Here is a 16,198-nt window from a genome sequence, read left to right as displayed (position 1 = left end):
CAGGCAAGGGCAAATCACTTCTGAAAAACCTTGCCAAGAAAACTACAGGGACTTGTCCAGGCAGTCACCAGGAGTCAACACTCACACAAAAGAAAAAGGAAAATAAGTTAAATTGTCCTTTATTATGGCCATCATTCCAGGGCTGGAAAAATCCAGATGACTACAGTTGTAGGGCAGCATCTGTGACTCTTCCGTGTGGATTTTTTCAGCCCAGGTACCCTCGCCCCCTTTCCTATATGCCCAACTGGGCAAGAGAAGCAGGTGGGTTCCTCCACTTGCATCATATTGTCCTTCCGACTGATTAACCTAAGGCCTCGGCGCGGCATCCAGCCTAGGGGACTGACTTCCCCTAGACACGCAAGAGGCTGGCACCTTGTGCCATGCTGCCATTCAAGGCTGGGAAGGCGTCCACGTCCTCTTCGCCTCTCCTGCGCCTTCAGACTCCGGCTCTCTCGCGGCGAGCCCGGCAGGAGGCGGCCTTGAGGCGAAGGAGGGCAGCGGCCGTCCGCGCCGCCAAGCACCGCCCTCTGCGTCCCTCCCTCTCCTCCGTCTGTTTCCTCCTCCTTCTCCTAGCCCGGGGCCCGCCGTCTCTCTGGCTTCCCTGGCAGCTCGACGGAAGTCTCGCAAGAGCTGCCGCCGCTGCCGCCGCTCACGGCGCGTCCCTGGAGGCGGCCTGGAGCAGGCGAAAAGGAAAGAGCGAGCGAGCGAGCGCCGCGCGTCTACTCGGGAAGAGGGAGAGCTGCCTTCTCCAAAAGCGGGAGACGGCGCTTTCCGAGCCCCGGGAACGCCGGCAGCAGCTGTCGCCGCGCCGCCTCAGCATGGCAGAAGGAGCCCGTTCCCTGCTGGGAGACAGCCGCGGCTCTAGCCCCGCTTCCAGCCCGCAGATGGGCAGAGGCGGCAAGAGCCGCTCGCTGCCCACGCCGCCGCCGTCCTCGACTCCGCTGCTGCAGCAGCACCACCAAACGCCGCCCGCCTCTCCCAAGCAGCCGCCCCCGCCGCCGGCTCGAGGGAGCGCGCCCGGGCACTGCTTCAGGAGGGTCACCCTCACCAAGCCCACCTTCTGCCACTATTGCACCGACTTCATCTGGGGGTTGGCGGGGTACCTCTGCGAAGGTAACGCTGTGATGGAGAGAGTGTTTTTGGCGGGCGCGTGAAGGGGGGACGGTTCATCTCGCGACTCCCGGGGGTGGGGGAGCGCCCAAGGGGAGAGTGCGTGTCATTCTCCCCCCCCCCCAACCCCCCGACTTCGGGCGAGTGGAAGCTTGCCCTCCCCGTAGAGATGCCACCAAACCGTCTCCTATTTGGCAAGCCGCCTGCCTCTTAAGAGTTGCCTCAGGCAGGTCCCCATTAGCTGGACAATATCTTTAGGACCATGTAAATTGGCCCGTTTCTCCTCGTGGGGCAACAGGGAACGCAAGCCATCTCGCTGGTGAAATGTTCTGGAGGACTTGAAAATCTAGCAGTTTATTTTATGGGGTTTTGGTTTGTCTTGCTAATGGTGTTGCCTAGTTTTGGATGTTATCTCTCCCCGCCTCCCTCCTCACCCCATCTTTTGAGGTTCTCTTAATCTTTATGCTAGGTTCTCTCAAGTGAAGCTTTCTGTCTGAGGAGTGCAAAGCGTTTCTTTTTGTAATTTGCCCATTTTTGTTTGTTTGGGGTTTATTGGGAGGGGTATCCTTTGGCGCTAATGGTTGCCTGGCACACAGGCAGACGTTCATTGGGAAAACTTTTTCTATCACTTCATCTTTGTGCACAGAAAAGCTTTCCCCATTGCAAATGCAAATGACTTCCTCTTGTTTATCTGCCAAAATAGGATTTTCCTTTCTTAAATGGCTCTGTGTTATGGACAGGTTGTTAGCAGATTTAAAAAAACAACACTTCACCTCTCTTAGGAAAAGGAAACGCTTCATGAGTTGTAATTGATCCAGATGCCAGGGCAACGCTGACAATATTCTCCTCCTGTTAAAAGTTTCTCTGTGTTAACAGTGGCTTGTTTGAAAGGCTGAAATTTATCAGTTGAAGCTTTTCTTATCCCTTCATTTTTATCCTGGGGGAAATACTCTGCCCCCCTTTGCATCACAGATATAATGGACTTTCTCTCATAATATTGCTAATATTTGTCTTCCAAGGAACTGGCATGTATGTAGAAACACAGGAGGTGAAGTTTTTCTTCTTCTTTCCTCTCTGTGGGCAGGCACAAACAATGCCTGCTGATTTTTATCCATTGCCCAGCACCAAAGACTTCTTGAAAAAGAAAGGCAAGGTTATACCATGAGGACTTGACTCAGGATTTGAAGAGCCTACGGGGATATTGTGCCCACTGTAGACTACCAACTTGAGGTAGAAAGAAGGTTTATCTCCTTTCTTTTCCGTCTAGTTGAGGATCAACCAAATATCCAATGAAGGGCAGATTTGTACCTTATCCATCATTTCAGAGGAAGTATCAGCTATTTACCGAGACGTGATATCTTAAAATCTGCTGCCATCTATAGTTAGATATACATGATCAGGCCTGTAAGTGGGCAATTCTTATGGTGAATCTCTGGATGAATCTCTTTTTAGCTTCTCCTGGAATGTTATTAATGGAAGCACAGTATGAAGACATTCCTTTTTAAAAAAAATTGGGAATTGGAAAGCAATTAAAGTGAATGTATACCTTTATAGGGATTGTGTGTGTGCATACATGCATACCAAAACCTCATATATATGTTTATACTGTTTGGGGACTAGCAGTTGCCAGTCTTGTTCTTGGTCACTTGCACATAGCTCAGTAGCTCTGTAGTTAGAGTAAAACTTAATCCTTGGTTCCTCTAGTTGTTGTTGCCTTTTATAGTGAAAATGTCTGGTATCCTTGCATAATCCCATCTAGTAACCCCAGTTTTACTTGGGGTTGCACTTATACTTCCTCTGTTTGGTACTTTTAATTCTTGGAGGCTGGTAGGTCATTAATTCAGAGAAGATGATTTTTTCAAGGAGAAGAGAAAGAAGAATGTTCATGTCAAAGCCCCTTATGTCATGCCCAACCATATCTCTGCTTCATTGGGTTATATGCTGGCAACATAAACTTTCAGTGCATGCGCAGTGAGGCCTTCAGTTCCATCTAATGTATGTTCATGGGGCTGCTCTTTGTGTGTGGGGATTCTGGGCCAGTAGATCCCTTTACAACTTTGACTTGGAATTCAACCAATGCCAGAGCTGAAGAACAATTCTTATGCATAAAGTCTTGGAAGGCTCAGTCAAATGATAGGAGAGAAGTCCACCAGTTGAGTGGTGTCTGTGAATGGGTTAATAAATTTAGAGTAAGACTGTGCCACTGTGCCTTCCAGATGCTAACTGTATCCAATCAGGGGCTGCCTAAAAATTCCAGGAATTGTAGGCTATGCAGTATGGGAATGTGTGCTCTGGTTTGGGAAATGCTGTTGACCAGAGTGCATTGTCATGTCACAGTAATGAACTGCATTGGTTGCAATGTGCTAGTTGTTTGCCTTCTCCCACAAACCAATATTTATTTGGGGACAAATTATAAAAATGTATTCTGAAGATGTATTTAATTTTTTTTTTTTATTCTGATGGTTTTTACAGAGGCATATTTTTAGTCCTTTCTGAAGCATTCTCTCTGAAATAAAGCTTTGGTGTCCTTATTTCAGGTTACGCTGCTTGAGTTTCACCTGATGGTTGGTGCGCCCTTGGGGTCTGCTCAGATGATACTGTGGTAGTTGATGTTAGTGGAAGGGATCCTCCTCATTCATTTGATGCATTCTCCCTAAAGTAAGGGAAGCATGAGAATACCACGGGATAACATGTTGATCTTGGCTTTGCTTCTCTTGTGCTCTCTCATGTAATTCTGAAGGGAAGTCATCTTACTGGCACATGGAGCCTATCTGAAGTTTGAGGCTGTGTATTTGTCTGCAGCGCTGCTTCCTTCCTTCCCCTATTTTTATGGCTCTTGAAGGAAGCAGCTGCTTGTTCTTTATGCGTGTATGTTAGGATTGAACCTTACTGATGTACTGTATTGATCTGTTGTAACTAGCTATTACATAGACATTTTAAGATGGACTTGAACAGGAAGGTCACATCAGGAAGGACAATTCACTGTATTTGAAGTCCAGGCACCATGATTAAGCATTGCTCATAGCCTTGTTGCGTAAAAACCCAGGAGGGTGTGTAAGCCAGGTAAGGAAGTAGGGAATGTGAGTAATTTACTGTATTGCTGGATATAGTTGAGCAATAACATGGAGTGTGCATGAATGGAGGAGTAATTCTCTTGCATCAGCTTCTGAAGAAGCTTGAAGCAAGCATCCAAGTGACCACTGTTTCTTTACCTTTTGTTGTATAAAAGAAAGAAGTAAGGACTCATTTAAATATGTAAGAAACAGCAGATGGCATAAAATACTTTTTATAAATAAGAGAGGAATGTATTAATGGCAGAGAAGGAAGTTCAGCTAAATGCAAGCAATAGCCCAAGGGGACTCTAATATCTATATCATGAAAATAATTTATTTCGTACTTTGCTTTCTTATTCGCTGTTCTTTAGGTGGTAACTACTGAAATGCTGTGCCATGAATTAGCCAAGAAATAACAGTATTGACATGCTCTATAGCAATGTAGTGATAGGTGCTATATGACTGAGGGATCTAGGCTGCATTTTTAAATTCCTTTTATTTAGCTTGGCACTGTTTTGACTTGGAGTAGATTAGGAAAGGGGAGTATGTTGTTTCTTTCAGAATATTCTAATAAAATATTCTGAACAATTTCCCCACAACTAGAGATGTTCTATTTAAGTCATGATAACTGTTTATACGTTTACATAATTCTGATAATTAGTAATTCTCTGAAAACTTTCTAACCTATGTTAGAAAATATTGTTATCACTATCATTATCATTTTAAAAATACGATTAAATATAGAATATTCTGAAACAAATAGGGAGACAGTAATTCAGCCTTCTTGGTGATACCCTTCTTTCTCATTACCAGGTCAATGTCATCTGTATTAGATGTGACCTCTAATGTTCTCCATCTCTTAACCATCATGTCTTATGATGACATGAAATGTTCTCCCTTTTTATGTGCAAAATTCACCCCCTCCTTATTGTCTGCTTTAATTAGGATGTAATATTACTGTTTGGGTTGGCGGTAACTATGTTCCCTCATAGTTAGAATATACATACAGTACTCATTTCAGAACTCTGATTAAAGAGAACTATGATTAAAGTAGAAAGTTGTATTTAAGAAAGAGGAACCTTTGATTTTTTGAATGTAATTTGAGATCCAGGGAAAAAATAATGTGCCATATTGGGACCCAGCAATACAATTCACCTGCCATTAATTTACACCAGGAACTCTTGTGCTTGTATACAATGAAAGGTGGACTGTGCGAGTCTAAAGTGTGTTACTGCCAGTTTCTGATTCACCATACAGTGGTTTGGGGCAGCTTTCCTGGGCAATATTGGCTATGAATTCTAGGAGTTACAGTTTCTGCACACCTGTAGAGTATCAGGTGGAGGAGGAATTGGAGGATAGTTTTAATTTCTGACACTTTCTTGATCAGTATTAGATTTACATTCTTGGAAAGTTTTGTATCTTTGTTTGCTCTTTCCTTTTCTTCCCTTTGCACCACTCTGGCCTTTTCTGCCATACTTTGGTTCTTAATGACTTGGATATCTCTATGTTGTTCTGTAGGACTTGAACTCCTGCATAGTATTTGTGTTACGTTAGGCCTGATTTATTTTAGTTACTGGTGAATCTACTATTAAGCAGAGCTTTTCTGATACTCATTTAACATTGTCTCATTTTTTGCTATTATGCAATGGCAAGCCATTTCTGTATTGTTGCCAGAGGAAATTACATGAGTAGTAACCATCTGGTTACTAGGAGTCAGGCTTTTTTTAACCATCAAGGTGGATTCCACTCAGCTTTGTCCTGGATAGTGTTAAGTACACAAGCAATAAATGGAAGTAATTCAGCCATGAAACAATAAGGAGTATTCAATAACAAATCTTAGAGATGTGCATTTATAAAATCACATACTGGAGAATGCCACTATTATCAGATATCTGGAGTCAAGTGCAGGAATGTTATCTAGCTGGTTCAGTCCAGTTCATGTAAACTGATGGTTAAAGAAGTTGAGTAAATTTTAAAACCCAGGGCAGAGGAAGTGCCCTGGTAAAGACACGCACTGTCTCCTGGAAGGGAAAACAGCCTTTCTGGTTCCCAGTTAATTGCAACACCTTGATTTGTACTTGATGCTAAGGTCTCCTAGAAATACAGTGAGAAAGTGTCAGCCCTTAGACCAAGGTTTCTCAACCAGGGCTCCGTGGAACACCAGGGTTCTGCAAGAGGTCACCAGGGGTTTCCTGGGAGATCACTCCCATTTCCTGGGAGATTTATTTAAAACATTATTTCAAATTCAGACAACTTCACATTAAAGAGGTAAGCTTCATTTATTTATTTAATTAAATTTATGTCACCGCCCATCTCCCCCAGTGGGGGACTCTGGGCGGTTTACAATAAAATGATACTAAAAACATATCCACCTAATTTACCATTAGAAATATAAATAGAAAATAAATATAAAATCCAAGTGCAGATGGAACACAATCACTAAGGGGTGCTATGGTGCCAGCCACCCCCAAGGTGGAGCTGTTGCTCTCCTCCTCCCAAGCAAGGCAGCAGCAGAACCAGGTCTTCAGTTTCTTCAGGAAGTCCGAGAGCGAGGAGACCAGTCTCAACTCCGGGGACAAGATATTCCAAAGGGCGGGTGCCACTGCAGAGAAGGCTCACCTCCTGGACCCCGCTAGATGAAATTCCTTTGCTGATGGGGTCCGTAGCATGCCGTCCCTGCCTGACCGGGTGGGGTGGGTCAACGTTATGGGGATGCCATTCTTTATTTTTAGTTTAAGAACACTGTAGATGCATCTATACAGGCCTACACATGAAACAAATATAATAGTTTTGTAACTTCTGGCCTATATTTGGGCTTGAATGTGCAGAGGTTCCCCAAGCCTGAAAAATATTTCAAGGGTTCCTCCAAGGGTCAAAAGGTTGAGAAAGGCTGCCTTAGAGGTGGTCCAGACAAGAAGCACTAGCCATGAGTACTAACAGTACCTTTATTGTAAGGGTACAATAACAGAGAGAGCCAGTTTGGTCTAGTGGTTAAGGCAACAGGCTAGAAATCAGGAGATGGTGAGTTCTAGTCCTGCCTTAGGCATGAAAGCCGGCTGGGTGACCTTGGGCAAGTCCTTCTTTCTCAGCCCTGGGAAGGAGGCAATGGCAAACCACTTCTGCAATCTTACCAAGAAAACTGCAAGGACTAGTCCAGGCAGTCGACACAATTGAATGGCAGGAAAAAAATAACAGTAACAGAATCTTGCAAACCCCTCACGTTTGCAGTCCAAGAAACTAGGGAGGGTCCCTTCTGAGTCGTTTGCCACACTCCCATTGCTTCTGAGGGCTAAGTTGCCTCTTACCTGACAGTTGCCTAGACTGCTGCTCCCTGCCCCCCTCCTCCTCCTGTCTCTCAAGGACATTCTCACAGATCATTACATCAAGTAACTTTCCTTCCTACTTGGGAATAGGGCTCTGGCTGACATTTGAATGGGAATGAGAAGTGTATGTTGTCCACTGCTTGCTTGTCCTGCTTCTATGCTCTTTGGAACATACTCTCTTTTGTCTTCCATTAAACTGCTTAGGTGGAGAGGCCATCAGAATTTCAGGTACAGCTGTGGGGATGGAAAAGGGGCAGTTCAGGCAGGAATCAAGAAGAAGAGATAGAGGAAAAGGTATGGGCTGTGAGACATTTCTGCCCTTGGGGGTGGAGGAAGACATGCCTTTAGCCTGCAGTCCTACCCCTGGGAATAAATCCTGTGGCATCTCTTGGGGTCCTTTTTTGTGCAGAAATCTGTGCAGGTTGGAATTATTGTTGGAAGCAGTTGATGCTTAATTTAGATAATATCCCTGGTTAAGTATAGTTCTATTATTTAAAATTATATAATCTCTATAAAGAATGCATAATTTTTCTTCTGGAATATCTTGCAAAAAGATATCTTGTTCTGGACCTTGGCCCCACCTGGAGTTTTTGTTAATTCTTGTTAAAATGTAGTTGGTCTCTTTTAGTAAACGAATACTTTGTTTCATCCCATTGATATAATAAAAGTTATGTTGAAAGTGAAATTTCTCTATAGGTTTTTGGAAGTTGCACGACAAAATTATTTCTTAAGGTGAACATACAGTATCTATAAAAACGAGAGAGCTAAATTTAGAGTCATTATAGGATGAGCAAGCTAGTATGTGGAGCTAATATAAGCATCATTCCTGTAGCATTAGTACTGTTTGATGTGCTTTCCATAATGCTTCTGTATGGATACTTGTTCTGTGGGACAGTCCTGCCAACAAGTATTCTAATCTTTCCTTTCTCCTTTATGTTTAGCTGAAGATGCAGAACTGGACTACAGGTTAAATTAAATCATCTGGACCTGCTTTACATTGAGAAGTGCCCCTCCTTACCCCATACACATTGTTGTTGCCTGTTTGAAGAAAGGGAAATGTGGTAGCCTTTGTAAATTCCACTGGTCAAAGTAATTGACTGATGTGGATGTACCACTCCAGGCTGAAAATGAAACATATCACAAAAACCTATTTGGCAGAACTGTTTTTCTGATTTTCGTTGTATGACCTGCTACAGTGGCTTGAATCTGTTGGAGGGCGTTGTAGATATTTAGCGTGTAGTCGGTCTACACAACACCTAGGGCTCTGGTGTTAGTTCCAACATGGCAGAATCTTACCTGCTGCAGAATTTTTCTTGCCTCTAAATGGGCCTTCATTTTATAGGGTCTCTTTAGACTTCATTATTTAACAGGGCTTTCCCAAAAATACCATATGAGCTCCCCTTATTCTAGGCTTCCAAGGCAGATCCCAGTGGTGTTTCACAGTTGCTTCACAACATACTAGAGAACAGCAGTATATTACGCTGAACTGACAGGAGCAGGACATTCTCTGTGGAGAGGCCAAATCCACCTGAATGGAAATATTGTCTAATACTGGTACTTAGATGAAATCTGGATAGCAGCCCATGCTCTCACTGCCACTAAATTTTCTAGCAATTGTAATTTTCTGACCAGCTCAACTAAGTCTCCTGCTCTTCTTGAACATGTACCCAATGGTGATGAACAAATGGTCCTACAGAAATAGCTGTGTTTACAGTACTTCCAGTTTTCTAAGAAACAAAGCTATAAAAGAATTTTGCCGTATAGTTAAGTTGCAGTGTAGAAATCCTTATAAAACTGTCGTGTTTATATCTCTGTGATAAACTGGAGTTGCTAGGCATATTTTTATTGAAATGTGGTTGCTTCTGAGACTGTTTTGTTCTATTGTCTTCATCATTTACAACAAAGGCACACAAATGTTTTCAGACTGAGGGCTGCGTTTGGTTTTTGTGTGACGTACTGGGAATTGTACTCCAAAAACTGGATTGGGCCAGAACAAAGAAGTATGCAGAACTAGGTCAAAAGCTAAGTTTTGATGTTTATCTTACTTTAATTTAGTTTAAAGTAAAGTTTCTAAATGAAATATAGTTAATATGATTCCTCCTATGGAGAACATTTTTCTCTTCTGTCACTCAAAAATAACTGATAGCAACTTTTTCAGGGATTCTGGCATACAGTATTGCATGCAGGGTATAAAACTTTATAAGTTTTCCCATCCATTTAAGTCATGTCAGCGTGGAGGTAAAATATCAGTTTGTGGCCTAATTTTGGAAATACTTATTTGGGTATTAGCAGCCCTGGATCTGCTGCATGCATTACAGCTTTTCCCTTTCTTTGAGTTGCCTCTTACAATCATCTTCTTGTTCTTCCTCTTTCTTTCCATGTGTTGACGTGGATGCTAAGCACAGACTTCTCCATCCTTCAGCAGCTGCCCATCCTTTGGCGGCTAGAAGCTCCTGTGTGTTCCACCTGGGAAAGTGCAAGCCACTACTTGCATGGTTGCCTGGAGGTAGTTGCTTCTTAAAATAGGAAAATAGATCACTGGAAAATTACAAGAGTATTGTACATTTCATTGACCCCTTTTTGTCCAGAATAAGAACTGAAAATTCTCCCCAGCCAGGATTATCTATTTTCTATCAAGAAGGTTCAAGCATATACAAGTGAAATAGATTCAGTATTAATAAAAGACTATGATATTGTTTTTCTTGCTGAACTTGTAAATGTTGTGGAACTCAATGCAGTCAGTGAATGAAAATAAAAATGGAATAATAGTTCTTTTGAACGGCCTGCTCCTTTCCAAGAGAAAGTTTGAATTACCCCAGACACACTTTTCTCACACCCACTCAGTCAGAAAAACTAGAACAAAATATTTAATTCTGGATATTTGCCTCTTAGAAACAAGTATAGCCTTGTTTCAGAAGACAGAAAACGTTGTGAAAAGGGAGGAGAATGCAGTCATTATTTGACATCAGTATTGAAACTAGCAGCAGATGCAGTTTCGAATGATGTACAGTAGTGTAGCTGGGAAAAAGTGTGTCAGTATGTTACATGTACCTCCTAATTGCTGAGATGCAGGCAACATTATGTTGGCTTGCAAGATAATCTCTGGATTAGAGATCTGAACTTGCAAGGAATAACTTGAGCGCACTTGGGATAAAACTGGGCTTTGTTTATGCTTGTGGCATACGGGCCAAAATGTGTCAGAATTGCCTGGTATTGTTCTTACTGTTAGCTGGAGATGCTTTGTGGGACACAGCTATAACTAAGGCTGGCAGTCAAGTTTTTATCTTACTAAAAAGGGTTACATGGAAGCTTTGACCAAATCTAAGATGTGTGATGGAGGTCATCATATGCTATTCTGGCTGGCATATGGAAGACTGACTTGGAATGTAAGAGAAGTTACATGGTAAAAGAGCATGAATTAAAGTGAAATCAAATAATGAAATGAAAGATAGAAAAATAGGTATCTTCTGTGCTAAAAGAAAAGGGAAGAATATAATAGGGCTGAATGAAGGTGGTCTGATTTTGTGGAGTGGGATTGGTAAACACATGCAGGAAAGCGAAGGGGTAGGTTTAATTATGAATAAACAGTCTACGGTTCATAGCGAATATTTGTAGCTCAGGGTTGAACTGTGGAGTCCTTGGTGCTCTCTGAGCCTTGTTGTTTTCTTGCAGACGTTTCACTGCCAGACTAGGCACTGAAGGTGTTGCCTAGCCTGGCAATGAAACGTCTGCAAGAAAACAACAAGGCTCAGAGAGCACCAAGGACTCCACAGTCTACAGTTCATGACAGAAAGTATGAATTGGTGTCATCTAGGTCAAGGGTTTTCAAACTTTTTCAGGCTCCAGAACCTGTTTGTTAATTTTTTTTTCTTGGAACCCCTGATCAAGGTAGGTGGGGCTTCTGAGTGTCAGCTGACAAGCTCCACCCTTCTGCTGTACCTTAGAGAAATGGCTATGTATGTCCTGCAGCACTGAGGCAAAAGTGGGTGGCTGAGTGTATTCAACGCTTCTTTTTTTCCTCGTTAGTCCCTTGCAGACAGTTTTTTCTGCTTAGTCCTGTGAAGCTTATTCAAGTCCTCATAGAAGTCTAGGGTTACATGGAACCCAGCTGGAAGAACTCTAATTGTTATGGATGCATGTGAAAATAGGAAACCATTGGTTGGTGAGAGATGCATGTTATATTTCAGTGATATGGAGACTTGTTTTGGGAAAAATTGTGCAACATTGTGAATGACTGAGATTCAGAGAAGAAGAAAAATTGTTAGATGACAAAATGAGTGGTGGGAATGAGATGAAATGTACAGAAAAAAGTGAGACATTGGGAGTTGCAAGAATAAATGACAATAGTGACTGTTTTGTGAATATCTGCTTAGAAAAAAGTGTGTTTCAAGTATATGGTTGAGTTAGAAGTCTATTCATGTGTACACACGGGAAAGGAATGAGACAAAAATAATGACTGATCTGATTGCTTAGGATGAAAGGCTGAGAGAATTAATAAAGGATATAAGGGTATGAGAGGTGCTGAATCCTGGACAGGGCATTATCTGATAATGTCAAGATTGGATCTTAGGAGAAATGGACATGGAAGAAAAGAACTGAAAGAAACTAAAGTAGAATGACTGCAGGAAGAAAACGGAAGAGTCCTGTATGAAAAAGTAGAAAATAGAATTATTTCCCAGAAGAATAAATGGAAAGTGAATGTAAGGAAAAAAGATGTGGCAGCTGCTTCAAATACGGTAAAAAGAATTACGTTAGAGAATACCACAGAAGTGTGCATAATGCAAAGTGAAAAAGGATGCTTGATGGAATGATGAAGTGAATCAGGCTGAGAATGAAAAAAAGACATCCAAGAGAGTGATTGCTGCAAAGAATGAGGTTAAGGTGAAGACATTGTGTGATTTGTATAGAAAAAATGATAGTTGCAAAGGATGTAGTCAAAGAGAGCAAGGAACTATTAAGATTTAAAAAGGGAGAGAAAATGCACTGTGATTTTGATGGAGATATACTTTTTTTTTTAAAAGGGCTATACAGGGAGGCTCCATCAGAGTGAATGAATGAAGAATTAAGTGGTGAAATGATTTGGGGATGAAACTGAAGTGAGGAAATGTTAGGAGTGTTTTAGAGTTTTGTATGATAGTGATATGTTGACGAGTGCAATGGAAAATGCTTTAAATGCCAGCGTCCAAGAACTAAATGGAGGAAATGCTAGTAAATGCACTTAGAGGATGTCTAAGTGCTGGTAACAAGGTGGTGGATGGTGGGTGGTCTGTGGCAAAGTACGAATGTTTGCTGAAAGAAAGAAAATGGCTGGGTATAAGTGTGTACTTTTGCCCACTTTTTCACATTGAAGCGAGAGGTGGCTATATTTGGAAAATCATAACAGCTGAATGCAGTGGAAAGGGGGCACATAAGAAGTTTCAGTGGCAAAATGGAAATAGGTAGGATCAGGAATGTATGGATGCTGGAATTAATATCAGAGTGTTTAGGTGACTTTGTCATGCAGAAAGAATGAGTGAGGACTGAATCACAGATTAAATATATGAAGGAAAAAAGAATGAGTGAGAAGAGGGGAAAACCAAGGAAGTCATGGTTGGATGGAGATGATGAGATTCTCAGAAAGAGAGTGGTGAGAAGTTTAAAGAACAAAGGCAGTGTATGAAGTAGGGCACAGACAGGGTAAAAGCAAGAATGAAAGGTATGGAGAGGAATAATGAGTGGTAACCTAGATTTAACTATACTTCCTTTTTCTTGTGTCATGCCTTAATTCCTTTGCTTATGACTTCCTATTTCTTTTCTGTGCAAATAAGACTGAAAAATGATGCCATGCTTTAAGAAGTCTACTTATTAACTGGCATATGACTCTTAAAGCAGTTGAATTTTTTTTTCAGGGTCATGCAGAAGTCTGAAAAATGTCGAGGTGCTTTAATATAGGTAATATAAACAGTGCAGTTGAATTTATTTTACACATTGTCTTGTATCGTACAATAGAGGTTATAGCTTTTGTGATACTTCAATTTACTTACCAATGACTTGCATAATATTCCACTACAGTTCCTGTGATATTTGAGTTTAATTACAAAAAGCCAAGTTGAAGATAAGCTGGAGACAAAGATTTTCCCTCCAAGAGCTGTACAATTCAGTGTTCCCACCATATAGGATGGAGTTAGGTATCTAAACACTTACAACAAAATTATTGTTTTTACAGTATTATAATACTATACTGTCCTGGCTTAAGCAAAGACCATGCTGAGATGAGGAGAATGTCTCTAGTGTTTATTAAACTGCTATAGTAGACAGAAAATCCTACCAAACTGAAGGAGCGTGGGAAAACCCAGACAGATAAACCCCCAAACTCAAGGCGGGTCTGTTCTGGGCTTCTTTGAATGACAGTTCAAAGCCTCTAAACTACACATGCGTTTTCCCCCCTGGATAGGGGCCCCGTCCTGCTCACCATCCGTACTCATAACATATACAGTATAATACAGTACAGTACCTATTACAGTATTCTTTTGTTCCTATTCCTCTATGCATACCCAAGGTGCACAAATTTCTGGAGAGGGCTGAATGAGCATGAGTCATCCTCTCCAATCATTTCAACAGTTCTTTCAGAAGTATATGCCTGTGAAAGAAATAACAGTAAATGTATCTTGTTGCTGACAAGCAGGTAGAGTATTGATCAAGAGAGAATAAATTGCAGGAGTTTTGCACTTTGCCTTATTGCAAGTAAGAGATATCAGAGAGGATGGTGCCTCTTCTCTGCGGCTTCTAGATTGGTTCTAAAAGTAGGTGATGCATTGGGGGTATGGAAGAAAACAGTGCCAAATGTTACGCAAATTCATATGGAAAATTTATATTTAAAATTGGGTATAAACAGTTCAGTATATGACTTTGTTAAAACAAATGGAGATATTGGGAGTGTTGTTCAAGCTGAGATAGTACAACTTAACGTGGCATTTTTAAGCCCTGAAATAAGTGAGATTTATTTTCACTGAAATGTATTCATAGCTTAGTATTGGGATTTAAACATTTACTGTAGCTGATTTATCAGTTACAAGTCTGTGCTTCAGTGCGTTGTTTTACCATCTAAAATAACTACCATCAAACATGGTAAAGAAAAGGTAGGCTTCTGCAATTATTTCCATTCCCTTCTTCACCAGCAATATCCATATACTTTCTTCTCTGTAATGCAGTGTTTCTCAACCTGAGCAACTTTAAGAGGTGTGGACTTCAACTTCCAGAATTCCCCAGCCAGCAGGCTGGCTGGGAAATTCTGTGAGTTGAAGTCCACACCTCTTAAAGTTGCTCAGGTTGGTTGAGAAGCACTTGTGTACTGGAATTATGTGTTGCCTGTGTGTGCATGCGTATTTCCTGCTGCCCTTTGTCTTGCATTTATGTATATTTATGTGTGAGCACTGAGAAGCACCGGGTGGGCCACACATGCTCTGAGTCACATGACCAGGAAGGAGGAGAGGTGGGGTCTTAGAATGGAGCATTGGTTCATAGCATTCCAAATTGTTCCCCCAAAGGCTTCTCTTTCTGGGATGAACTGGGAGAATTTTCCTGGAATATTTTTCTGCACAGTGCCAAGCCGGATCTGGCCTATTTTTGAAGCTGGTTTTTCTTTTGCCAGCGTCTCCCACTATATCATCTTTCTAGGGCTTGGAGAGTTATCCTGCTGATAGACACACAGATGGACAGACGAAGTTCTTGGGCCCCTTTATGTAATTTCTTTCCAACGTTCCGTTGGGGTGGGAGGGATATGTCATAATTTTTTGAACCCCCTATATTCTCTGTAGAAAACTTGTTCCTCAAGAGTTGGGTAAACTCTTGAGCTGTGTGCCATGTTGCAAGTGGGGGGAGACAGTTGGAGGATCTTACCAATTTTTAGTATTTTAGTGGAAATGCTTCATGACATTCACAGCTCTGAGATAACCGATTCTGATACAGGAAGCAGTGCAAAATTTATTAAGCAAACAAGTACTTTTGTAGAATTTAGCTAGAATCTGTGTTGTTGTTTTTCTTTGGAATTTTTGTCAGCATCCATGGTTTAAAGTAATAATAATAATTTATTAAATCTGTATGCTGCCCAACTCCCAGTGACTCTGGGCAGTTTTAAAGTAATTAAATTTTAAAGTAATTAAAATTATGGAAGTATTTTTTTAAACTGAATTCCAGCCCAAGTTAATACTTATTCAACTATTTGCTGCATGTCTTATTCTGAAATTAAATTTTGTGTAACTGGATATAATTACTTACTACTTTACCGTAGATTAACAGCACAGAAAATGTAGCTGGCTGTGACATTGCATTGGTTTATATTGAATAGCTTGGGGAACTCGTCAGTAAAATATCCTAGCATTTAATTAGGAAAAAAGAGGAATAAAGCCCTGCCCCACCTTGTCTGGGATTGCATTTGATTGCCAGAGTGAGGCCTGCACATGCAAATAAAAAGAAAGGAAAGAAAATCATAGGGTAGGGTAGTTCATTGGTTTCGAAGAGACTAGGGAGAAAATACAGATTTCTCTAATTCATGTTGGATGATTGGGAAAGCAAGATTCTGTGACATAATGTAACCTGTAGCTGATTGTGGATGTTTTATTTTAACATTAATGGTTCTCCAGGGCAGAATCAGCAGTGTTTCTTAACCTCAGCAACTTTAAGATGTGTGGACTTCAACTCCCAGAATCATGCTGGCTGGGGAATTCTAGGAGT

The 16,198-nt window shown here is 41.4% G+C and overlaps 1 protein-coding gene across 2 annotated transcripts in view; it reads left to right on the top strand.

Annotated features, from left to right (window-relative positions):
* Positions 1 to 609: 609 nt before the first annotated feature.
* DGKQ (diacylglycerol kinase theta) overlaps positions 610 to 16,198 on the top strand; it is a 92,922-nt gene continuing 77,333 nt past the window's right edge. For both annotated transcript variants that reach the window (XM_063294853.1, XM_063294852.1), the window contains exon 1: positions 610 to 1,113. In XM_063294853.1, coding sequence (XP_063150923.1) covers positions 819 to 1,113 — 295 coding nt within the window. In that variant the 5' untranslated portion in view covers positions 610 to 818. The remainder of the gene's footprint in view (positions 1,114 to 16,198) is intronic.

Source organism: Candoia aspera, chromosome 2 (genome assembly GCF_035149785.1).
Source record: "Candoia aspera isolate rCanAsp1 chromosome 2, rCanAsp1.hap2, whole genome shotgun sequence".
Classification (NCBI taxonomy): Eukaryota; Metazoa; Chordata; class Lepidosauria; order Squamata; family Boidae; genus Candoia; species Candoia aspera.
Note: the sequence above shows the minus strand (reverse complement) of the source record. Positions and strands in the feature narration are given on the sequence as shown.